This window comes from Sminthopsis crassicaudata, chromosome 2, assembly GCF_048593235.1.
Source record: "Sminthopsis crassicaudata isolate SCR6 chromosome 2, ASM4859323v1, whole genome shotgun sequence".
NCBI lineage: Eukaryota > Metazoa > Chordata > Mammalia > Dasyuromorphia > Dasyuridae > Sminthopsis > Sminthopsis crassicaudata.
This window is the reverse complement of record NC_133618.1, coordinates 91,542,881-91,570,354: the sequence shown is the minus strand read 5'-3', so window position 1 is coordinate 91,570,354 and position 27,474 is coordinate 91,542,881. Positions and strand designations below refer to the sequence as shown.

At 35.0% G+C, this 27,474-nt stretch overlaps 1 protein-coding gene across 6 annotated transcripts in view; it reads right to left on the bottom strand.

Moving 5' to 3' along the window:
- PPP1R21 (protein phosphatase 1 regulatory subunit 21) overlaps positions 1-27,474 on the bottom strand; it is a 103,388-nt gene that overhangs the window by 63,245 nt on the left and 12,669 nt on the right. For all 6 annotated transcript variants that reach the window (XM_074286792.1, XM_074286793.1, XM_074286787.1 and 3 more), the window contains 2 exons: positions 14,976-15,122; positions 9,155-9,256 (listed from right to left, as the gene is read on the bottom strand). In XM_074286792.1, the coding sequence (XP_074142893.1) occupies positions 9,155-9,256; positions 14,976-15,110 (237 nt within the window). In that variant the 5' untranslated portion in view covers positions 15,111-15,122. The remainder of the gene's footprint in view (positions 1-9,154; positions 9,257-14,975; positions 15,123-27,474) is intronic.

Below are 27,474 nucleotides of genomic sequence, written 5' to 3'. Positions count from 1 at the left end.
GGGACCAGAAGATTCAATGCTTTGAAACTCAAACATCAAGCATGGCTTAACCTTAGGAAATGGATGTCAGCTTAGAAACCCAAAGTACTAGACTGAGACTACTCTAAGCAAACACCACATTCAAAAAGCATGAAAGAAGCTTGAACCTGGCATGAGCCCTAGTTCAGAAGTTAATGCCAGAGAAATAAGTAAATCTAGTAACAACAATGAAAACAGCAGCATCAGTAAAAAGAACTAGCATTTGATAAGCACCTACAGAACCTTGGCTAAATGCTTTACAAATGTGATGTCATTTGATCTTCACAATATCCCTGAGAAAACTTAAATTAAGCACAGAAGTTAAATATCTTGTCTAGCTAATGTCTGAAGCCAGATGTGAACTCAGACCTTGCTGACTCCATGTATAGCAACGCAATACTATTGTCACCAGCTGTCTCAAACAAGACATTAATCAGCATCAAAAAATGTTGTGAGGGCAGCTAGGTGGTACAGTGGACTCAGCACCAGCCCTGAAGTCAGGAGGAACTGAGTTCAAATCCGGCCCTAAACACTTAACACTTACCAGCTATGTGATCTTGGGCAAATCACTTAACCCGAAATGTCCCAGCAAAAATAAATTAAAAAGTAATGTTGTGGATTTAAAGCTCTCCCTCCCAAAGAATGAGAGAGTAATAATTCTGAAACAACTATAAAAGGGGAAAAAAAAAGTATTTTCTAGACTACCTAGAAGAAATGAAGAGATAAATGAAATAAGAGTTTTGGAAGAAAGAATTAGCAGCACAGAAGGAAAAAAGTTAAATTTGCCTAAATAAGAGATACTTTGAAAGCTTAAAAAAACAAACAGGAATCGATTCTATAAGACAGAAAGAAATATTAAAACAAAAGCACAAGATTGAAAAAAATAGAATAAAATATCAGATATAAAAAACAACTGACCTGAAAAACAGAAGAACTATTGTATTCCCTAAAAATGATTTTTTTTAAAGCCTAAACTTCATTTCAAGAAATCATAACTATTCAGGTCTGTCAGAACCAAAGGATAAAACGAAGATAGAAAAAAATTCACCAATCACTCCATAGAAGAAGCTCTTAGAAGAAAAAGTACTAAGAATGACATAGGTAATCCAAACTTCCCACATTAAAAAAAATAAATAAATACAAGATTTCACACAGGTACTATATGAATCCAGCTATAAAATATTTATAAAAATAAAGGGAAATGCAAATAACTGAAAATGAATTGCTCAAGAATAGGCCACGCTAATATTATAAAAATGATGATAATTAAAGTATTGTACTTATTCAATGCAATACTAATAAAACTATCAAAGCATTATTTTATAGAAATTTATTTGGAAGAACAAAATGTCAGGAATCTCAAAGAAAATAATGAAAATATGGGAAGAGAATCTCTTAGTAACATCACAAAAAACTATATTATAAAGAAATAATTAACAAAACAAATTGGTTCTGGTTAGGAAAGAGATCAACTGGTAAAAGATTAAGTACACAACATAAGGAGGCAAATAAACAAAGCAGCCTCATGTGGGAAATGCCCAAAGATGCCCAACAACTTCAGGTGAAAAACTCAATATTTGACAAAAACTGCTGGGAAAACTGGAAAGAAGAAATTAAGTACAGATCAATATCTCACACAGTACATCATAGTAAGTTTTAAATGGATATATCACTTAGCTATTATAAGATATATATATATATATATATATATAAGATATATCATTTATTAATGATGCCATTAAAAATAAATCAAAGAAGCATGAAATTTCCTGTCATATCAAGGACAGAATTCATGACCCAAAAAGGAATAAAATATATCACAGAAAGAAAAATGTTAAGGTTTTTGTAGAAGTAAACCAATGAAGCTAAAATTAGAGGAGAAAAGATAAATGAGAGGAAAATATTTGCAACAAATATCTCTACTAAGGATCCCATTTCTAAAATACATTAGGAATTGACCAAAATTTGTTTTTAAAAAATTATGCCCCATTTGATAAATTATCAAAAAATATCAATTGGCTGTTTTCTAAGAAAGAAATCTAAGTTATAGTCAAAAGAAAAGACATTCTAAACCACTTAAACAAACAAAAAATTAAAACAACTTTGAGGTTCCATCTGATTAACAAATCTCCAAAGAAATAATGAAAAATATGGGAAGAAAACCTATTAGTAACATCACAAAAACTATTATTATAAAGAAATAATCATCAAAACAAGTTGGTATTCATTAAGAAATAAAGAGAGCAATCAGTGAAAGAGATTAGGTATAAAACATAAGGGAGCAAAGTTGGCAAAAAAAGGAGAGTTACAAATATGGGAGTAATTACAGAGATATAGGTATAATAATGCATTACTGATGTGGAGCAGCAGTTGTTTCAGCCATTTTGGAAAACAATTTCGAACTATGTTCAAAAAAGTTACTGAATTGTGCATACTTTTGACTCAGATACTATTCCTTAATAAGCTTATATCCAAAGAGATCAAAGAAAAAATTAATTTTACTCAATATTTATAGCAGCTTTTTTTTATCACAACAAAGAATTGGAAACAAAGCGGGTGTCCATCAACTGAGACAGCTAAATAAATTATGGTTTACAAATGTACTGAAATACAATTGTGCTATAAGAAATGATGAAGTTCGTGAATGGTTTCAGATAGCTTCAAAAAAATCAGGAAAGACTTTGTATGAATCAAAGCAGAGTGAAGGTATTAAAATCAGACAATGCATATAATAGTAATACTATAAAGACAACTTAAACTCACAATAATTTATAATTAACAAATTTACTGAACTATTTCCTCTTCATAAAACAAGAAGCACTTCAAGTAGAGAAATCATAGATGAGGTCACACCTGACAGATTTTTATGAAAAACAGAAGAAATCCTTGTAATAGTACAACATTCCAAAAGAAACAAAAAATATAGGGTATAACCAAGAATAATCTTCCCTATAATATGCATATAACTCTAGGGAAGCACAGGTGTAGAGATGGGGAGAGGGGAAGGAACTTAAATGGAATAAAAACTTTAAAGTATTTATGAGGCAATGACCACTAAAAAGCCTAAAAAAAGGTAAATTTAATTGAGGAAATGGAAGATATTAACTATGATGAAATTCTAACATTCTAATAGAAAGAGAAGAAACGGAGGAGCCACAATAAGGATAACCCAGGATCTAGCAGCATCCACATTAAAAGAACGAAGGGCCTGGAACATGATATTCCAAAAGGCTAAGGAACTTGGTATGCAGCCAAGAATAACTTACCCAGCAAAAAATGAGCATCGTTTTCCAGGGAAGAAGATGGACATGTAACGAAATAAATGAATTCCATCTATTCTTGATGAAAAAACCAGACGTACATGAAATGTTTGATCTTCAAATACAGAACTCAAGAGATTTCTAAAAAGGTAAAAAGAAATCTTGAGGACTATACTTCTGCCATAAAAATATGTAAAGAACATATGTATAATTTGTCCTAGAAACTAGAGGTGGAAAGGAAATTATATCATAAAAAAGTGTAAAGTGGTGGTACTACATTTCATGAAGAGGCAAAGGTAACCTATTATATCTGAGAGAAAGAAAGGAGAGAGATGAACATAGTGTGTATCAATAGACATATTCGATTTATGGTGAAACTTCTTCCACTTCATTGAAAACTGAGAGGGAAGGAATAAGCTAAGGGGAAGGGAATACAGAAATTGTGAAGAAAAGGGGTAAAATAAGGGGAGGAACTTTAAGGTGGGGGAGGGATACTAAAAAGGGAGGGCTGTGAAAAGCAAGGAGTGTTCACAAGTTTAATACTGGGTAGGGGGGTAAGAGGGAAGGAAAGGGGAAAAGCATAAGCAGGGGTTAATAGGATGGCAAGCAATATAGAATTAGTCATTCTAACCATAAATGTGAATGGGGCAAACTGCCTCATAAAGAGGAAGCAGTTAGCAGACTGGATTAAAAGTCAGAATCCTACAGTATGTTGTTTACAGGAAACACACCTGAAACAGGGTGATACATTCAAACTAAAAGTAAAAGGGTGGAGCAGAATCTACTATGCTTCAGGCAAAGCCAAAAAAGCAGGGGTAGCCATCCTCATCTCAGATCAAGCAAAAACAAAATTTGATCTAATTAAAAGAGATAAGGAAGGGCATTATATCCTGCTAAAGGGTAGCATCAATAATGAAGCAGTATCAATATTAAACATATATGCACCAAGTAGTGCAGCATCTAAATTCTTAAAAAAGAAATTAAGAGAGCTGCAAGAAGAAATAGACAGCAAAACTATAATAGTGGGAGATCTCAACCTTGAACTCTCAGAATTAGATAACTCAAACCATAAAATAAATAAGAAAGAAGTCAAAGAGGTAAACAGAATACTAGAAAAGTTTGATATGATAGATCTTTGGCAAAAGCTAAATGGAGACAGAAAGGAGTATACTTTCTTCTCAGCAGTTCATGGAACCTATACAAAAATTGATCATATACTAGGGCATAAAAACCTCAAAATCAAATGCAGTAAGGCAGAAATAGTAAATGCATCCTTTTCAGACCACAAAGCAATCAAAAATTACATTTAATAAAAAGCCAGGGGAAAATAGACCAAAAAATAATTGGAAACTAAATAATCTTATACTAAAGAATGATTGGGTAAAACAGCAAATCATAGACATAATTAATAACTTCACCAAACAAAATGACAATAATGAGACATCATACCAAAATGTGTGGGATACAGCCAAAGCAGTAATAAGGGGACGACTTCAGAAAATCATCCCCAGGATAATACAGTATGACCAAGTGGGATTTATACCAGGAATGCAGGGCTGGTTTAATATTAGGAAAACTATTAGTATAATTGACCATATTAATAATCAAATTAATAAAAACCATATGATCATCTCAATAGATGCAGAAAAAACATTTGATAAAATCCAACATCCATTCCAACTAAAAACGCTTGAGAGTATAGGAATAAATGGACTATTCCTTAAAATAATAAGGAACATATATTTAAAACCTTCAGTAAACATCATATGTAATGGCGATAAACTAGAGCCTTTTCCTGTAAGATCAGGAGTGAAACAAGGTTGCCCACTATCACCATTACTTTTCAATATAGTACTAGAAACTCTAGCCACAGCAATAAGAGCTGAGAAAGAGATTCAAGGAATTAGAGTAGGAAATGAGGAAATCAAATTATCACTCTTTGCAGATGACATGATGGTATACTTAGAAAACCCCAAAGACTCTGCTAAAAAGCTATTAGAAATAATTCAGAATTTTAGCAAAGTCGCAGGATACAAAATAAATCCACATAAATCCTCAGCATTTTTATACAGTACCAACACAATCCAACAGCAAGAGATACAAAGAGAAATTCCATTCAAAATAAAGGTCGATAGTATAAAATATTTGGGAATATGTCTACCAAAGGAGAGTGAGGAATTATATGAGCAAAATTACAAAACACTTGCCACAAAAATAAAGTCAGATTTACATAACTGGAAAGACATTCAGTGCTCTTGGATAGGCCGAGCGAATATAATTAAGATGACAATACTCCCTAAACTAATCAATTTATTTAGTGCTATACCAATCAGACTCCCAAGAAACTATTTTAATAACCTAGAAAAAATAACAACAGAATTTATATGGAACAACAAAAGGTCGAGAATTTCAAGGGAAGTAATGAAAAAAAAAAAAAATTAAATGAAGGTGGTCTAGCTGTACCTGCTCTAGAACTGTATTATAAAGCAACAGTCACCAAAACCATTTGGTATTGGCTAAGAAATAGACTAGTTGATCAGTGGCATAGGTTAGGTTCACAGGGCAGGATAGTGAATAAAAATAGCAATCTAGTGTTTGACAAACCCAAAGATCCCAAATTTTGGGATAAGAATTCATTATTTGACAAAAACTGCTGGGAAAACTGGAAATTGCTATGGCAGAAACTAGGCATGGACCCACATTTAACACCACATACTAAGATAAGATCAAAATGGGTCCAAGATTTAGGCATAAAGAACGAAATCATAAATAAATTGGAGAAACAGGGGATGGTTTACCTCTCAGACTTGTGGAGGAGGAAGGAGTTTGTGTCCAAGGGAGAACTAGAGACCATTATTGATCACAAAATAGAAAATTTTGATTACACCAAATTAAAAAGTTTCTGCACAAACAAAACTAATGCAAACAAGATTAGAAGGGAAGTAATAAATTGGGAAAACATTTTTACAGTTAAAGGTTCTGATAAAGGCCTCATCTCCAAAATATACAGAGAATTGACTTTAATTTATAAGAAATCAAGCCGTTCTCCAATTGATAAATGGTCAAAGGATATGAATAGACAATTTTCAGATGATGAAATTAAAACTATTTCCACTCATATGAAAGAGTGTTCCAAATGCAAATTAAGATAACTCTGAGATATCATTACACACCTGTCAGATTGGCTAAGATGACAGGAACAAATAATGATGAATGTTGGAGGGGCTGTGGGAAAACTGGGACACTCATGCATTGTTGGTGGAGTTGTGAAAGAATCCAACCATTCTGGAGAGCAATCTGGAATTATGCCCAAAAAGTTACCAAAATGTGCATACCCTTTGACCCAGCCATACTACTACTGGGCTTATATCCCAAGGAAATATTAAAGAAGGGAAAGGGACCTGTATGTGCCAAAATGTTTGTGGCAGCCCTTTTCATTGTGGCTAGAAACTGGAAAATGAATGGATGTCCATCAACTGGAGAATGGTTGGGTAAATTATGGTATATGAATGTTATGGAATATTATTGTTCTGTAAGAAATGACCAACAGGAAGAATACAGAGAGGCTTGGAGAGACTTACATCAACTGATGCTGAGTGAAACGAGCAGAACTAGGGGATCATTATATACTTCAACAATGATATTGTATGAGGATGTATTCTGATGGAAGTGGATATCTTCAACATAGAGAAGAGCTAATCCAATTCCAATTGATCAATGATGCACAGAATCAGCTACATCCAGAAAAGGAACACTGGGAAATGAGTGTAAACTGTGAGCATTGTTTTTGTTTTGTTTTGTTTTGTTTTGTGTCTCTTCCCAGATTATTTTTACTTTGTAAATACAATCCTTCCTTTGCAACAACAACCACCACAAAATTCGGTTCTGCACATATATATTGTGCCTAGGATGTACTATAAGATATTTAATATGTATGGGAATGCCTGCCATCTAGGGGAGGGGGTGGAGGGAAGGAGGGGAAAAACTCAGAACAGAAGGGAGTACAATGGATAATGTTGTAAAAATAAAAATAAAAATAAATTACCTATGCATATGTACTGTCAAATAAAATGTTATAATTATAAAAATTAATAAAAAAAAAGAAAGAAAGAGAAGAAACAAGTATTTAAAGTTTTTTAAGTATTTAAGAAAAAGAATGGATGTAGGTTCAATTATGGAATTTCAAAAGGAGAAAGGAAAAGGAGATAAAAAAGAATAGATTAGTGTAGAATGGAGGAAGCAAGGAGTGACACTTGCTATTTCTTATAATGGCTTATAACAAGAATACACAAACATGGAGAAAAGAGTGGAGAAGGAGCAGGCACTGGATGAATCTCACACGTTATCTAAAATGGACAAATAAAAGTCAAATACATATGTAGAGTTTGGTGAAATAAATAAATCCAACTCAACAGGGAAACAATTGGGAATTAGGGGATAGCTAAAAAAGGAAAATTAGCCTTAAGCAAAACAAAGGGGAAAAAATTAATCTAAAGTAGTGTCTATTAATTGGAGAACGGCTAAACAAACTGTGGTATGCTCCTTGCAGAGATGGGAGATCCACAAATGTTGCACATTATACATTAGACTTTTTTGATGTAGTAGATTACATTGATTTTTTTCCTCTTAATTGCTTTCTGTCTTTAAAGAGAATATTTATTATATGAGATGGCTATCTGAGAGAAAGGAATATCAAGGCAAAATAAGATGATGTTTAAAAAAAAGATAATAAAAATGTATTTTAACAATTTTTCTTAAAACTGTGGTATATGAATAAAATGGAACATTATTCTAACTTCTTGTTGTTCATCTTTCATATTCAAAGAGGACCAATGACATCATGATGCTGGGGTCAAGGCACAATTTGTGTGACTGTGGTTGAACAGTCTAGTTTACTAACGATTAACTAAACTAATTAAACAGTTAGTTTATAAGGTTCTACCACCAGTTGGGCACAAATAGTCCATCTGAATATTTGGGATGGAGAGGTCTCTAGAATTGCTCATCTTATGGTTTTTTTATGTGCTACTGTGATTCTGCTTTGCTTATGGAATATAGAGCCTTCTTTGATACGGGCATGCCATGCTGGATGGTCCTATGCCACCGTCTCCCAGATCTCACAACTGATACTAAAGTTGTTCAGAGAACAACTTGAGAAATTATTTGTATTGCTTATTCAGACCTGTGTGAATACCTGCCTTATGTGAACTCGGCAAAATAAGTCTTTAGATTAAAAAAGAGTTTACTTATTCTGACTTAAGAAATGAGGAAAAGATATGAATTCAGAAAATCCTAGGTAATCTGAACTGATACAGATTAAAGGGAGCAGAATCAGAAGAACAAATTATACAACAATAACATTGTAATGAAAAACTGAAACACTTAGAAACTCTGATCATTGCAATGTACAATCCTTAACTCTAGGAGGATTGTGATGAATGAAACAATTTACCCACTGCCTGATAGAGAGGTAATAAACTAAAAGTACAGATAAATATATAAAATTTTAGAATTAGCTACTGTGTGCTTAACTATGCATACTTAAGACTTTTTTTTTTCCTCTTTCAGTTTTTTAATTGAGAGGAAGGTCTCTATTAGGTGACAGAATATCAATAGAGATTTAAAAAGAGAGGAAAAAAAAAAAACAGATCATTAAAATTTCTTTTTAAATACACAGAAGCAAAAAGAAAGAAGTTCAGGAGAAGGTACAAAATAATAGATGGAATTTACTATCTGGCTTTTTAATTTAAAGTGTTTGAAATGCAATCCTCTTTTGCATTATGCTGTATTTGAAATACTCTTTTCTAGTATTCAAATTCAGATCAAAAAATCAAATTAATTTTTAAAAATTCAAAAGAAGAAACAGATTTACTCACTTGTATATGCAATCGTTCATTCTCTTCTATCTTCTTTTGAAGGTCTTCATCAAAGACACTTTTCTGCTCTTGACTCAACTGAGAGGAAGATTCACCACTTTTCTGATGGAAAGAACAAATCATGTTTATATAACGTTCAACTTTTAGAGAAAAATCCCAGGCAATTCTTTGAGATGAGAAGTATTAGATCTGAATTGGTGAAAAGAATTTACATACCAAGTTTCCTATGCCAATGAAATTACAGGTCAAGATAAGCAACAGCTTACATTTGTTTAGCACCTTAAAAGTTTAAAAAATGTTTTCCTCATAATTTTGTGAGACTGGCAATGAAAATATTAAAGGGACCCCATGACTTGTCCATGGCCACACACGTGGCAAATTCAATGTTGAGAAAGGAGCTTCCCCCAAGAAACAAGTAACTCCCTTAATCACATTCTCAGAGATGAGCTCATCCATCTGTCTTATTCTCATTTCTAAAGCTCTTCAAAATTCAAGGGAGTTGCAGGGTTCTGGCATAGATTTTTAAAAAGCTCTACAGTTAGTTTTTAATTCCTTCTTGATTTTTTTTATTCAGCAAATGATCCAATAATGAGCACTTGTCTCTCCTTAATACAAGGACCTAAGATATCAAAGAGACTTGGCCTAATAGTGCCACTATCCTTTTGGCATCTACCCTGCTTTGTCTTTCATTTCATCTCGTTTCCTTATCCTGTTTATAATTAGAAATACTAGAAAAAGCAAGTAATACAAAAGTTCCTCAAAATAGATATGAACAAAAATCCATGATATTTTACATGGAATAAGGAGATGCTCAACAATGATGCCACAATTTGTTTTGCCGAATGATTCATCTAAAGATTAATGAGGGGTGAGATATAAAAAGAATTTTCATGGGAAAATTTAGAAATTACTACTCTGAATTCTTTTTCCAAGAAGATATAATGGATTCAATTCTACTTTGTCTTCTTTGAAACTTACAACTATAGCAGTCTCTTCTACAAAAATCACAAGAAAGAACTTCTCTCTTATACTTTATAACAAAGGCAATCATGTACTTGTTAAATAATATTGACAATAAAGATTTTCAGAAGTTTTTTCTCCCATAGATGATATTTAATTACCAATATAAATAGTCAAGTGAAGAAACATTGATAAACTATCAGTGATGTCTTCTGCAAAAGCTAGTGCTATCAATCAATATTTCTTTTGCTTAACAATATTTTACTTTATTCCAATTACATGTAAAAACAGTTTTTAACATTCACTTTTGTAAAGTTTTGAGTTCCAGATTTTTCTCTTACTCCTCCTTCCCTATCTCCTCCCCAAAATAACAATCTGTTTACATGTTTAATCATGTTAAACATATTTTAAAATTAGTCATGTTGTAAAAGAAAAATCAGAACAAAAGAGAAAGCCATGAGAAAGAAAAAAAAGATGAAATAACATGCTTTGATTTGCATTTGGATTTCATAGTTCTTTCTTTGGATGTGGTTCATAGGTCTTTTGGAATTGTATCATTGCATTGCTGAGAAAATCTGTCTATCATAGTTGATCAACACACAATGTTGCTATTACTGGGTCCCATGTCCTCCTGGTTCTGCTCATTTCACTCAGCAACAGTTCATATAAGTCTTGCCAGGTTTTTCTGAAATTTGCCTACTCACCATTTCCCAACACTAGTATTCCATAATATTCATTCACAACTTTTTCAGCCATTCCCCAAGGGAGGGGCATCCCTGAAATTTCCAATTTTTTGGAAATATATTTGCTATATTTTTATACATGTGGGTCCTTTTCCCTTTTTTTATGATTTCTTTCAGATACAGACAGAGTGGTGGTACTGTTATATCAAAGGGTATGCCCCTCTAACCCAGCAATGCCATTACGGGGTCTGTTTCCTAGGGAAATCATAAAGGAGGGAAAAGGTCCCACATGTGCAAAAATGTTTGAAACAGCTCTTTTTGTGGTAGTAAAGAACTGGAAAAAGAGTAGATGTCTCAATTAGGGAATGGCTGAACAAGTTGTGGTACATGAAGGTAATGGAATATTATTGTTCTTTAAAAAATGATGAACAAGCTGATTATAGAAAAGGCCTGGAAAGATTTACATGAACTGATGCTGAGCAAAATAAACAGAACCAGGAATACATTGTACACAATAACAGCAAGAATGTGCTATGATCAACTATGAAAGGCTTGGCTCTTCTCAGTAATTCAGCAATCCAAAGCAATACCAATAGACTTTGAACAGAAAATAGCATCTGCAACCCAGAAAAAGAACTAAGGAGATTAAATGTAAATCAACACATGCTATGTTTAATTCTTTTTTCTGTTTTTTTTCTCTCTCCCATGGTTTTTCCCTTTTGCTCTGATTTTTCTCTCCCAACATAATTCATAAAACAATTTGCCTTAAAAATAAATTTTAAAAAAAGTTATGCACTGTATTGTAATCCTTTGACTACAGTTCCAAAATGCTCTCCAGAATAGTTATATCACTTCACAACTCCACCAATAATACATTTGTGTTCCAATTTTCCCACATCTCCAACATTTGTCATTTTCCTTTTCTGTGATAGTAACCACTCTAATAAGTGTGAGGTGATATCTCAGAGTTGTTTTAATTTGCTTATCTCTAATCAATAGTGATTTTGAGCATTTTTTCACATGATTATAAATAGCTTTAATTTCTTCTTTCCTATGAATTTTTTTTCAATAAACATTTATTATGTTTAATTGTAAATTGTACTTTATAAACACTATTTAGCATTAGGGATACAAAAAGAGGTAAAGATAAACCCTGCCTTCAAGGAACTCACATTCCAATGGAGGAGTCTACCCACAAATAAGTACAAACAAGCTTTGTACAGGATGAGTAAGAGAGATAATTAACAGAAGAAAGGTATTTGAACAAAAAAAGGATGGAGAACACTTCCTGTAGAATAGAGCTTCTTAAACTTTTACTATTTTCAATCCCTTTTTTTATGTGACCCCAGTTACACAGTTATATAAAATAGATATACAAATCAAATATTTAATGATAATAAATCAAAATTTCATAACCTCCACATTCAGTTATAAGGCCTGATAGTAGATCACAAACCGCAATTTAAGAAGCTGAACTGTAGAAGGTGGGATTATACATATTTAGGACTTAAAGGAAGCCAGAGAGATCAGTAAATGGACATTCTAGGCATGGGATACAGTCAAGAGAAAAATACCTTGGACTAGAACCAAGAGACAAAAGTACTTTGTTTGTGGAACAGCCAGGAGCCAGTGTCACTGGAGCAAAGAATAAAAATTAGAAAGACTGGAAAGGTAGGAGGGGGTTGGGTTATGGAGAGGTCTGAATACAACATTTTACATTTTGATCTTAGAGTCAAAAGAAGCCACTGAAGAAAACTGAGGAAGTTATGAGGGAGGTGACATGATCAGATCTGTATTTTAAGAAAATCACTTTGTGGTTTACTGGAGGATGGAATGTATGTTCCACTCTAAAAAGAGCTTCTAAAAAAACAACTCTGAAGTCAAATGAGTCAATATTTCTGAAACAAAGGATAAAATGAATCCAAAAGGATATTTAATTTTAGTCCTTCCCAGTTTGGACTTAGGCACTATAGTCCCAGCATCTTAAATGCTGGCCTTTAATCCATATACATAATAGATTGTAATTATGATCAGAATTCAGAGCATCAAAAACTACCTCCAAAATAGCAAATATTTACAGAATTCTTGTTTTCTTTCATCCGATTGAGAAATATAGCTATCAAGAAAAAAATATATATGTAGATAGCTATAATCCCCAAAAAAGCTACCAAGATAGATACCCTGGAATTAAAATAAATAAATAAATAAATAAATGAAGCACTCCCAAGTATATAAGGCAAGAAGGGGGTTTCAAAGTAGAGAAAGCCAAAATTCCTATTGCAAGGTAGACTCTGCTTCAGCTTCATACCTAGACAAACATTATTAAAAGCCTAAACTAAAAATTCATTAAGAGTCCTCCCAAAAAAGGAACATATAAAAAGTCTGCTCTCTTGCCTTATAAAGAAAGAGCCTTCTTTGAGTATTTGGTACAAAAAAAAAAAAAAAAAAAAAAAAATCAGGTTAAAAAAAGTAATTCCAAATGGACCCAAAAAAAAAAAAAGGGGGGGGGGAAGAAATTGGTGAATAATTTCTATTTTTATAAATATTTGGAGATGAATTCAGAATTGAGTAAAGTTAGAGAGGTGTGAGAAATTCATTCAGTGGATGACAGTCAAGACAAAAGCCTTGAAGTATATGTAGCATACAGGCAAGATCTAGAAGGAATTTGTCCCAAAATTCTGGAATATGTCATGTTTCCTGCCTAAAGCAAAGTGCATTATATTGGGTATGATGTTTTCCCATATTGATCATAATAGATTAAAGTATTGATTTAATTGGTACTGCTTCTTCACACTGATATAAAATTTTACAGAGATTATGGAAGACTGATTATTTTGTAATCAGGGAACAAGGATTCCAATCCAAGGGACCCAAAACTAGTCACAACCTCTCTGTGCTTCAATTTTTTCATTTGTAAAATGAAGGGACTGGGTGGAATGACCTTCACTGAATCCAAAAGATCTAAATGTGAAACTATGATACAACATAGCACCTACATGTTGACAATACCAAAATCATGATTTCATCAGTGTATAATGCACCTGGTAAACACAATAGGTGATTATCCTTTCTTCCCTGTAAAAAGGTACCCAAGATGATGAACAGTTATGCAGTTTGCCCAAGGTCCCACAGTTATCATGTCTCAAGCATTGTCTTCCTGATTAACAAGGTGAGTTTCCATCTATTAGGCTGAGTCCCTCTCCAATTAAAAATTAGATTTGTAAAATAAGCAATTTCTGAATCATAAGATCTTTTAAGAATATTGGACTATCTACATAAAGCATCAAGAAAACTGTCATGCTGTATAATACTTAAAAGGGAAAAACCACCAAAATTTTCAGCTGAGGAAGAGTTCATTTGCCAATGATTTGTTTAGGAATAAATGTTTAAAAACTGTATTGATATCTTTAAATATCTGTGGTGGGGCATGGTCCAATTATTCTCTGCACTTAAACATAAGCAATGGTGATACCTTAAATGAGTTACAGAGTCAATACTGTTTTTTACTAGTAGCAATACACTGTTACTATTAGTTACTATTAGGGATAGGAATTAAACTTGTAATTTCATTGATAAAGGCAATTCTCAGGTGAGGAAATTCCCTCTAGAAATTCTAAAAAATTCCCTCGCACATCAAATATGTGTCAAAACTCAGTTATTCCTGGCTATAAAATTGGTTCTTTATCTACTACACCATACTATCTCTGTCAAATACCATTGTTACTCCAGATAGTGAAATGGATGAATATTTACAAAAATATAGATTGTCCAGATTAAGAGAAGAGGAAATAAAAATAACTAACACAAGTCAGATCCAGAATTCAAACTCAAATCTTCCTGTCTAGAAGGCTGATGGTCTTTTCATTATACTACCCAATAAAATATCTACAGTTATAAGCAACATGAAATTATTTAGTTTTTCCCAGGTACTAATGCAATTGTGAGTTTTACTTGGGGTCTAAGAAAAGCTCAAAACTCTTGATTTTTTTCCACTTCTACAAACAAATATTGGGGCAAATGTATGTTCAGATGAATAGAAGTGCATCCATTTTTTTGGTAAAAATTTGATTTATTGACCCAGGAATCCAAGGTTAAATGGCTGATGAAAATTTTATAGACTTTTACCATTTGATATCTAGCTGGCAAATTGGTGCTCAGTTATTTTTATTTGAGCCTACCTTATTTTTCTTGCCTCGGAGTTCACTCAAAGCAAGTTCATCCTGAAGTAGTTCAACTCTCTTGGCAAGCTGCAGATTGCGAAATGTCAAACTATCCATTTCTTGCTGTAGTTTTCTCAATGACTGATCCTTCATTTTTAGTTGTTCCTGCATTAATATGAAAAATAGACCAATGCTCAGAATGCAGCCTTCAGGCTTAGAAATAATGAGTTTTTTGTTGTTTATGCTAAATTACATCAAAAATAAATCCAAGTCCTTACCTCTGGGAACTTTGAGATATATGTTAACTGAGTTAGGTTCTCAAATAACAGGTTATTTGATAGGCAAAAAACTAATTTCTAGTCAAATTGCATAAATTCTTTCATTAAATGCAAGCCACAATATTAGGAGAGATGCAAAAGATTAAGTAAAACATGATTTCTGCTTTCATGGAGTTTACACCCAAACAAATACTAAATAAAACATAAATACATAATTCTTATGAGAATACCAGCCCTGAAGTCAGGAGGATCTGAGTTCAAATTTGACCTCAGACACTTAACACTTCCTAGTTGTGTGACCCCCAGATAAATCACTTGATCCCACTTCCTTAGCCAAAAAATAAAAAAAAATAAAAAATTACAAATTCTTATGAGAGATACAAGGGAGGAATAATTATTTAACAACTGGAAGTAAATAGGAAATGTTTTATCCAAAATTTACTAGCTGTGTGACTATGCCCAAGTCCCTTTCAGCCTCAGTTTGTTCCTCAGTAAAATGGGAAAAATACTAGTAATTCATAAAGATTTTTTCAAGAAGTAAATGAGATAACATGTAAAGTAGTTTATAAAGTTAATTATTTTTATTACTAAAAAAGAAATGAATTTGGGTATGACCAGGGAAACTGAGGTTGGAGACCCTAAAAGTTATTTTAACCTTATCTTGACCTAGAAGCCTGACCCCACCTCTGTTAAGTACCACTAATTTACCTTTCAGTAGAGTTCAGCTAACATTACCCAAGTTTTCTATAGAGCTGAACTAAAGCTATGTACTCCTACTTAACTTTCAATAGAACTGAATTAATGTTAAGTATTACCACTTAAGCTTTATATAATTTGAACTATCACTAATCAAACTTTCTATAACTTTACAGAAGCCTATTCAAACCCAAAAACCTCTCTATTGTCTCAAAAGCCTTCAAGACCTAACTGATCATATAACTAAGTACTAGGATGGTATCAAGGTGGGCAGAACAGGCAAGAACTCTAATCCTATCTGGGAGTTCCTGTCCACCTGAGATCTCTTGGTGATTTTTAAAAAAACTTTTTACTTTTAACTGAGTAAATTCTTTTACTTCACCGGCGCCTGGTCTTACCATTAAAGCCTGGAAATCCCCCAACAAACTTGGGGGCCCACCCGGAGATCGACAGAGCTGGCTGTTAGGTAAGCCCCCTCTTTCTCTGAACCCAATAGCTGTGAGTAGCCAAAGATCCGAATTAATTTGGCCTGCTGGAGCCTTTTTTTTCCCCGCTCAAGCAAAATCCTTACTTTTGGGGGGCCACTTGCGATAAGGATTTCTATGATTTCCTTTTTTTTCCCTCTCTCTCAAGGGACACCTTGGAGAATGAAAAAGCTATTAGGAAAAATTTGGGGTGCTTTACGGCTCTTAAGGTTTTGCGTAATTTTTCTGAGGCTTAAGGTGAGAATGGGTCAATTTATTTCATCCATTCCTACAGACTCACCCTTAGGGTGTCTTTTAAAAAACAGAGATAAATTTGGCCTAAGAGATCTCAAAACAAAAAAGCTAATTCATTTTTCCAAAAATACCTGGCTGAAGTATCTTCTAGGCGGCCAGCAAAGATGGCCTATATTCGGCTCAACAGATTATAGAATTATTAAGGAGTTGGACTTATATTGCAAGAGACAAAGGAAGTGGATTGAAGTCCCATATTATGTTCAGGCCTTCATGGTTCTAGCGCAGGACGCAAAGCGTTACTTGCCATATTTAATGAAGAGGAAGAAATGGACCTTTTAGACGATCCTCTCTTCTCCACTCCTTCAAGGGCACAAGAATCGTCTGCTCCTCCCTCTGGCTCTCAGCAGAACACTTGCACTCCAGAACCTCCTCCTTATCAGAAACAGGATCCGGTGTCCAAAGATATAGGATTCCCCTCTCCACCAGATTAGAGTTCTGGAAATGCCCAACCCCCACTTCTTAGTCCTTCTCATACACGAAGTGGGCTGCCTTTCTCCTCAACCCAATCTCTCCAGCCTCCCTCTGAGGCCGGCCAGTCTCAAGGTCTTTGCCCTCCTCGGACTGAAACTGTAGATTTCCCTTCTCCAAGGGAGCCTGATTCCCCTACAGATGTGGATCAGGAGCCTCCTTACAATCTCTTCCCCTTGAGGGAAGTTGCCGACCCTCAGGGAGGAGTACTCAGAGTACAAGTACCCTTTTCCATGTTGGATCTCTCCCAAATCAAGGAAAAATTGGGCAGATATTCTGAGGATCCTACTAAATATATTGAGGGATTCAAAGCCATGACCCTCCAATATGATCTTTCCTGGGGAGATATTAATATTATAATCTCTTCCTGTACTATAGAGGAGAAAAGGCGAATCTGGAATTTAGCCCAGAAATTTGGGGACGATATGGCTTCCTCCTCCCCTGCTAGGTACCAGGTAGGGGCTGTGCTGTACCTCTATCAGACCCCCTCATGGAACTACCAGGAGGAAAGCAGGGATAGAGAAAGGAGAGACCACCTACTAACCTGCCTCATTGAGGGCATGAGGAAAGGAATCAAAAAGCAAGTCAATTATGACAAGCTCAGGGAGATCACTCAAACAGCTGAGGAAAATCCCGCCCTCTTCCAAGGTCGATTGGAAGAGGCCCTGAGAAAATACATTAATCTGGACCCCACTTCTCAGGAGGGTGCCACAGTTCTTAGCATGCATTTTATAAACCAGTTTGCCCCAGATATCAGAAAGGAAGCTACAAAAATTATTAGAAGTGGCTTTGGGGTTGTTCAATAATAGAGACCAAGAAGCAGCAATGGAGAAGGATAGCAGGGCCAGAGCTAGAAATAAAGAACAGGCTCAGCTTTTAGCGGTTGCCATTTCTAGAGATCAGACCCGTTCGTGCTTTAGATGCAAGAGGCAGGATCACTGGGCGAGAACATGCCCCCAGAAAAAGCCTCCAGGTCCTTGTCCTAAATGCCACAAGGAAGGACACTGGAAAAGGGACTGCCCAGAAAGGGGTAGAGCCACTGCCTCAAACCTTGCCCTCCAGTCCTCTTAGGACTCCGAATGACAGGCCCGGGGTTCGGCGAGGCCCCCCCTTTCTCCATCAGCGCAGCTGAACCCAGGGTGACTCTAGACATGGCAGGTAATCACATTAATTTTCTATCTGAACTGGGAAATGAGTGTAAATTGTGAGTTTTTTTTTGTTTGTTTTTCTTCCCAGATTATTTTTACCTTCAGAATACAATTCTTCCTTTGCAACAACAACAAAATTTGGTTCTGCACATATATATTGTACCTAGGATATACTATAAGATATTTAATATGTATGGGAATGCCTGCCATCTAGGGGAGGGGGTGGAGGGAAGGAAGGGAAAAATTCCAGAACAGAAGGGAGTACAAGGGATAATGTTGTTTAAAAAAAAAAAAAAAAAAAAAAAAATTACCTACTCATATGTACTGTCAAAAAAAAGTTATAATTATAAAAATTAATTTTAAAAAAATTTCTATTTGATACTGGGGCCTCTTTTTTTGGTTCTGTTATCCCACTCTGGTCCAACAAGCCCCTCCCCCAGTAAAGTAATGGGAATTGAAGGGAACCTCCAGAGCTGCTTGGAAACTTTTCCGTTACCTTGTAGGTATTGGAGATTTGCTGTTTCCACACTCCTTTTAATTATTCCTTCCTGTCCCATTCCTCTATTGGGTCAGAATTTAATGGAGAAGCTGGGAACCCAATTCTCTTTGCTCAAATCTCCAAGTGATATTTTTGTGCTCCTTCTGAGACCTTCCCATGTTCCTTATGAAATCTGGGAGGACACAGACTCTTCTGTCTGGGATCAGGGCATTCCTGGAAGGGCAACGCATGCTACACCAGCCCTCGTTAAGCTACAGGATCCTACTGTGTTCCCTCATAGCCGGCAGTATCCAATTAAGCAGGAAGACAGGATCAGGTTACAACCTTTGATTGAGAAGTTTCTTAAGTTTGAACTTCTGGTCCACTACCCATCTCCCTGAAATACTCCTATCCTTCCTGTTAAGAAAGCGAATGGGAATTATCGTATGGTACAGGATTTAAGGGCAATTAATGAAGCAGTTATCCCAATCCATCCCATAGTACCTAATCCCTACACTATACTTACACAAATTCCAGGGAATACTCAATGGTTTACCACCCTGGATCTAAAAGATGCTTTCTTTTGTATTCCTCTACACAAGGACTGCCAATTTCTCTTTGCCTTTGAATGGGCAAAGCCAGGTGGACTTCCTGGTCAATTAACCTGGACAGTTCTCCCTCAAGGTTTCCGAAATAGTCCACATCTATTCGGTCAAGCCTTAGCTAAAGATTTGAGAGATATTGAGCTGCCCGGCAGCAGCCTTATTCAATATGTGGATGATATCTTGCTCTGTAGCCCTACTAGGGAGGAGTCTCTGGCAGCGACTGTAAAAACCTTGAATTTCTTAGCTTTGAGAGATTACAAGGTCTCTCTATCTAAGGCCCACATTGCCTGCCAATCTGTCAAATATTTGGGTCAGGCTTCTAGGTCAAGATAAGGTTAAAGTAACTTTTAGGGTCTCCGACCTCAGTTTCCCTCGTCAGGTAGACCAACTATAAGGACATTTCAGAAATAAAAAAATAGCACGAGCAAAAACAACCTGCAGAAAAGCACAGGATTAGGGGTAGCCTAGTTTTGCTGAATGCAGATACACAGAGAATAGCAATGTCAAATAAAACCCAAGAACTGAGAATAACATCAGGTAATGAATAATCTTTAAAGTTATGCTAAGGAATCTGAACTTTATTTGGTAGCTATTAGAGAATCACTGAGAGAGATTTTTAAACAACATAAAATAACTAGATCTGTACAAATGAAAGATTAATCTGAATAATGAAGAAGGGAAGGAAGGCCTCCAAATAGCTTATTACAATACTTAAAGCAAGTGGTAAAGATAGGCTAAACAACAGCAATGGCTAAGATATAGTAAAGGTGTAATTTGTCAAGTGATAAGATATGGGTAAATAATAGGGTAGATGAGTAATAGGAAAACTAGGTTCAAAAACTCTCATTACCTACCAGCACTGACCACACCCTCCTGAATACTCATCCTCATTCTTATAAGACAATATTTAGAGCCCTCAGTTCTCTCTCAAATTCAAGTCTCCTATATCCATTCAATAGTTGTGGATAAAGAAGACAGTTGTTCACACTGTATGGATGAACAGGAAGTCACTAATTACAATCCTTCCAGGAAGAGGGTAAACCACCAGGCTTTACCATCTGCTTGGTCATTGTTCCTTAAGGTGCATAGGGTTTTCATCATCCACTTTGTCTCTATAGCCTCTCAGCCCCAAGGCACAGGCATGTCTTGTTGCAATACTCTTAAAAATCCCTAGATCTTCCCATATATATGTTGCCTAATTACAGTTTGAGCTCCTTAAGAGAACAGACCTTGCTTTTCTGTTTGTATCTCTAGCATTTAGCAGTATTTGAGACTAAAGGTTTACTAAACACTTTTTTACATTGATTCAAGATATCTAGGAAGTTATGTCCTATAAATAGCTGAAGATACAAGTCTGGAGATATGGAGATACAGATTTGAGACCTGCATAAAGTAATGTATAACTAACTGCCTTTGGAGTTTCAAAGGAATGTCTACTAGCCTAGGCATCCATTCTTGCAAGAATATAAAATAAATCTTCCCTAAGGGAAAAAAAAAAAAAAGAAAAAAAAAGTGATGCATGAAGCTATGAGAATGCATGAACATGTAAAGAAAGACCACATAGAGTAGAAGTTCTTAACTTGGAGTCAGTGACTTTGCTTTTCTTTTTTATTCTAATAACTGTTACAATACAACTGGTTTCCTATGAATCTTAAATATTTAAAGCATAATTTGAAGAAGCAGCTCATGGACTTCATCAGCCTGCCAACATAGTACATGACCTAGATTAGTACAAGGACCTGGAACATGGTAGGCACTTAATAAATGTTTGGTGATTAACTGACTAAAGAGAGAAGAAAGAACAGAGCCAGGAACAAAACCAGGGAACAAAACCAAAGAGTATTCACAATCGAGGAAGGGGAATAAGCAAAAGAAACAGAATGTTAATTAGAGGGAGGATTTTTAAAGAGATTCCTTCTTAACTATATTTAATCTGAGGTGGCCCAGTAAGTTTTTAGAAGAACCTTATACTCTTTTAAGTTCAATGGTGGCTAATCACAGAAAAAGTTTCATTGACATTTAAACACTTCATATATTCTTTTAAGGAAAACCAATCAAGTACCTTTAATTAAGACACATTTACATCTGAAATACAAAAAAAAAAAAAAAAAAAGTAATACTTTGAACAGAAGTAAAATGTGGTACTCAATACTTTTATAGTTAATAATAAAAGTGGGTTTTATTTAATTCATCAAAATACAGAGTTACCAGTAAGCTCCACTGTTCATATTAGGACTCAAAATTTGGGGGAATAATTTGCAGTTAGCATATCAAATTACCATTCTAAGTATTATATGAAAAAAAGTAACAGATTGACAGTCAAGAAACCCAAGTTCTGGTTCTGACTATCTAGTTTGAACTAAAAAGAACCCTTAGCAAATAAACCATCTTTTCTCCCCAAACAAGCTTCTTCATTCATAAAACACAGGTTACATTAAATAATTTCAAAGGCTGTTTTCAGTTCTAGAATTCTTAAGGTACTAATTATGTCTGTATTTAAATTTTTCTTAAGTGACTGATTGCAGAACTCTCCAATAGGAAAACTATTCCCTTGAAATTTTTTTCCTACTCATTTCCTTTTTTCACTAATAGTTACAAGACAAATTTTTCCTTGGTCCCAATGATCATCATCTCTAAATGACAAACATTTGAATAATTTTACTAGTAAACTCTACTACTGTCTAAAAAAGCAAACCTATTCAAATAAAATCTCTTGTGTAACCTCTCAAATAAGCTAAGATGACAGAAAAAGATAATGATAAATGTTGGAGGGGATATGGGAAAATTGGGACACTAATACATTGTTGCTGGAGTTGTGAACTGATCCAACCATTCTAGAGAGCAATTTGGAACTATGCTCAAAGAGCTATATAATTGTGCATATCCCTTGATCCTACTGGGCTTATATCCCAAAGAAAACACAAAAGAGGGAAAAGGACCACATGTGCAAAAATGTTTGTGTAAGCCCTTTTTGTAGTGGCAAGGAACTGGAAATTAAGTGGATGCCCATCAAAAGGAGAATGACTGAATAAATTATGATATATGAATGTGATGGAATATTATTGTTCTATAAGAAACGATCAGCAGGATGCTTTCAGAAAGTCCTGGAGAGACTTAAATGAACTGATGCTAAGTGAAGTGAGTAGAACCAAGAGAACATTGTACACGGCAATAAGAAGATTAAGTGACGATCAACTAGTTGGACTTGGCTCTTTTCAACAATGAGGTGATTCAATAGACTTGTAATGGAAAGAGTCGTCTGTAACCAGAGAGAGATCTATTGGAATGTGGACTACAACAGAGGATTTTCATCTTTCTCGTTGTTGTTTGCTTGCTTGTTTTTTCTCTCATTTTTTCCCCTTCTGATCTGATTTTTCATGTGCAGCATGACAAATGTAGAAATATATTTAGAAGAATTGTACATGTTTAACATATATCGGATTAGTTGCTGTCTAGAGGAAGGGAAAGGTGGGGAGGAAGGAAGAAAAATATGAAACACAAGGTTTGGAAAGGTCAATGTTGAAAATTATCTTTGCATGTATTTTGAAAAATAAAAAGCCACCATTATTAAAAACAAAACAAAACAAGACAAAAATCTTTGTATAACAGAGTAGGCCAAACTCTTGTTTTGGATCGTTTCCAAGAGGCTCTGCAATGTTAAGAAGTTTGCTAAGTTTGATCTAACCATTCACAAAAAAAACCAAATGGATGAAGAATACCTATTCTCTAGATAACAAATTACAACTGAGATCAAGAGCCTGCAGAGTCTATCGAGTCTACTAGCCCAGGCATCCATTCTTCCAAGAATATAAAATAAATCTTTCCTAAGGAAAAAAAAGAAAAAAAAAAAAAGTGGTGCATGAAGCTATGAGAATGAATGAGCGTGTAAAGAAAGACCACATAGAATAGAAGCTCTTAACTTGGAGTCAGTGACTTTGCTTTTCTTTTTTATTCTAATAACTGTTACAATACAACTGGTTTCCGATGAATCTTAAATACTTAAAGCATAAATAGATAGATATGCACATGTTAGACAGATAGTGAAAAGAGAGAATGAGTCAGGATTAAAATTAAACATTAGGAAAAGGGCAGGATGAAGAAATTTAAAAAGCTGTTTTGATTATACCCAACTTTTCTATGAAACAAAAGCCCATCTTTTTTAATACCAACATTCTACTGATGACATTGCATGATTATGATACATAAAACACTAGTTTCCAAGCCCTATGTAACTAGCTAAGCACTTGACTGAACCTTATTGCATTCAGCCATCATGCCTCTAGTCCCCAAATAGGATATGAGGGCTTAGCAAATGTAATATGTTGCTAAATGCCCTTTTATCAACCTCATACTCTGCCACTACAGCAGCCATTAAAACTAGCACAGTGAATAGAGTATAGGTTTCAGAATTAGACTCATTGTCCTGAATTCAAATCCAGCCTCAGACACACAACCATGCATATTCCCTATTCCACCCTACTCTTCCCTTGTGCCCTCTAGAATATATATTCTTTTACTAACAGTCCTTCACATCAAATCCTTTCTCACACTACTCTTACCTCCTTGCAAACATGGAAACCTGGCTCTTCCCAGAAATTATATCCTAGCCATCCTCTCAAGTCCCAGAGGCACTTTCACTTTTGCTCCTTACTGGGCAACATGGGGAGTAACATGCTCCTTTGCTTCTATTTTCTCACCTCCCAGTTACATCTCAGCTCCTTACAATATGAATTGTCTCCACCCCTTGCCTAAAATGGTCTAAATTCAGTATTCCCCAGTGCTAAGTAGAGTCAAATCCAATGACTTTTTCCTCTAATTTCTCAATATTTCTTAAGAATTATTCTTGCTCTCAGAACCAGAAGATCACTGTACACTTCAACAACAATGCTGTATGAAGAGGTATTCTGATGGAAGGGGAAATCTTCAACATAAAGAAGAGCCAACTCACTTCCATTTGATCAATGATGGACAGAGGTAGCTACACCCAGAGAAGAAACACTGGGAAATGAATGTAAATTGTTAGCACTACTGTCTATCTACATGTTACATGTAGGTTATGTGTACCTTCGGAATCTAATGCTTATTGTACAACAAGAAAATGGTATTTACACACATGTATTGTATCTAGGTTATATTGTAACACAAGTAAAATGTATGGGATAGCCTGTCATGGGGGGAGGGGGGGGATAATTTGGAAAAAGGAATACAAGGGATAATATTATAAAAATATATATAATAAAAATTTTTTTAAAAAAGTAATAAATAAAAAAAAAAGAATTATTCTTGCTCTCTCTGCTACATCTGACACTACTGACCACTCCCATCTATTGTGTACTGTCCTCCATGAGTTTTGTGATGATGCTTTGCAAAAAAAAAAAAAAAAAAAAAAAAAATCTTCTACTCAATTTTCTCAGTATCCTTTCTAACATCATCAAATATACCCCTTTCTTTTCATGGAGATAGCTCAGGATTCTGAGCTCTTTCCTTTTCTCTCTTTATACTATTTTGGAGACCTCATCAGTTCCCTTAAAAATCAACTAATCTCTTTATGCAAAAGACTCCCAAATCTACATACCCAGCCACCATTTTTTTCCCTGAGCTCCTCTCACAGCCTGCTGAGACACTACCTGAATGAATCATAGGTTCCTCAAATTCAAGATTTCTAGAACTAAATTCAATGTGTTTTCCAACCTCTACCCCCAAAATCCATCTCCCTTCTAAATCTCCATATTTCTGAAAAGATTCCAATATTCTTTTAATCATCCTGGTTCACAACCTTAAGATTTCTCCTTAACTCTTCCCTCTCTTCATTTGCCATATCTTATCAAATCTACCTCTTCACCATCCATGCATTTCTCTCCATTGTTACCATAATCACCCTAATTCAGGACCTCATTACCTTTTGTCTAGACTGTCACAATAACTTTTTATTTGGTCTCCTAGTTTGGAGCTTTTCCTCTTTCCAATCTAACAGCCACAAGGCTCCTAAGCTGATTATCTTAAAGTGCAGGCATGATAATCATTCTCCGGTTTAAGAACCTTCTGTGGTTCTCTACTGCCTCTATAATAAAATACAAAATGGTATTTTGACAATCTAGCACCGGTCTTCCCAGCTTTTTTTTTTTTTATTCTCTGTATATGACACTTCATCTCTTATCTCTGTCTTTGCACACATTGGCCCCCAAATTTAGAATGTTCTCCTTCATCTTGGTCTCTTAAGAGATTTAGTTCTAGCACTACTTCCTTTAAGAAGGCTTTCCTAATTCCTCCAGCTGTTAATGCCCACCTTCCCCAAATCCCCACATCAAAAACATTTAGAATTTATTTTGTATGCATCCTATCATTAACTGTGAGCACACTGTGTGACAAAAAGAAAGCAAGCTCCTTGACTAAAGAAGCTATTTCATTTCCATCTCTGCAAACAGTGGTAGTAGCAGAGTGCCTAGCATACAATCAGTGCTTAATAAATACTAATCCACTGACCTAAAGCTATATAAAGTATCAATAAAAAGAAATACATAAAAATAAAGAAATGCTGCAAAGAACTGCAAATAAAAAAATTGTCAAAAAAAAAAAAAAAAAAGCCCAGAAAAAGAAAAATGTCTAGTTACAAAGTGGATAACAAAGGATAATGCAAAGACAGACCAGTTGCTGTACCAGTTTACTAGCAATGGAAGGAGAAAATGAGGAAAGTACCAAGTATGTAGGTACAATGGCCTTCCCCATTCCAGGGATAATTAAGAAAAGAAATAGAAAAAAAACACACAGTAAGGAGGGGCCTGGATTTGTTGCAATCTATACCATGATGGTTCCCTCCCTCCACAGTGATTTTAAAATCCATGAGTTTAAGGGATAACATTGCAATTTTCCCAATCTGACAATTTTGTTAAGATGTCACCAGCCATAGCTACAAAACTGTGCAATAAAAATTAATCTCTTTATAAGCCTGAAATTAAAATAGCTATCAATTCCAAATGGCACACAAATTAATCACATAATAGTGATAGAAGTAGAAGCAGCAAAAACATTTATATGTCTACCATGTGCTAGGCACTGCACAATGTACTTTACTATTATCTTATTTGATCCTCACAGCAACCCAGGGAGGGAAACACCATTATTATACCCAATTTACATTTGAGAAAACTAATGCAAATAAGTTTAGATTTCTTGCTTAGGGTAACACAGCTGGTAAATGTCTGAAGCAGGATTTGGATTCAGGTCCTCCTGCCTCCAGGCTTGGCCCTTTATCACTGAGCCATTTGCTACCTCAAATAAATGATTAAAGTGATGACATGACTAAAGCTTACTCTTCCAACTAACCATTAACTATCAGAAGACAGGCACCTGGCTAATGAATATAATCAGTAACTTCTATTTAAAGATTCAAAAACAAATAAGCCCAGGTTAGATATTAAATATCAAAATAAGTAACACACACACACCCCCAAAAAAGGGAAGTTTCTTTCTTTAGAAGTTTTCACATTTGTTTAGAATACACAAGGGTGAAAGACATTAACATATCTTCAGAAAGAAAGCCCATTTAAACTGTCCCTTAGATCACAGAAAGATCAAGAGGTCCCTCATCCCTGAAGACAGAGGCAGGTCTGGCAGTACCACTCTCTACAGGTATAGGACTCTTCCTTTATGACCAGGATTGGGATTCCTAAAGCAAACTGCAGCGAGGGAGGCACCATTTGGAATATAGCACTGGGAGAAAAGTCATGAGAAAAGCTGGAGCATTCCTTGACAGTTAATTGGGCAGGGGAGCTGAGAACTTTGCCCTGGAGATGAGTAAGAAGAGTAAATAACCTGGAAAATAATCTAACAGATTCCAAAGAGGGAACTCATTTCTATACCTTGTCTGTGTCCTATTTATGTTTAGAAATAATCACAACAATTAATATAGAGAGCCCCATATCACACAATTAGTATTAAAAGCAAAATTTGGATTCAAGTCTTCCTGACTCCAGTGCCAGCTCAGATCTCTACCTTCACTTAGCTGCTCCCTGAAACAATATGCATTATAGACTTGAGAATGACTCTCAATTCAGACATTTACCCA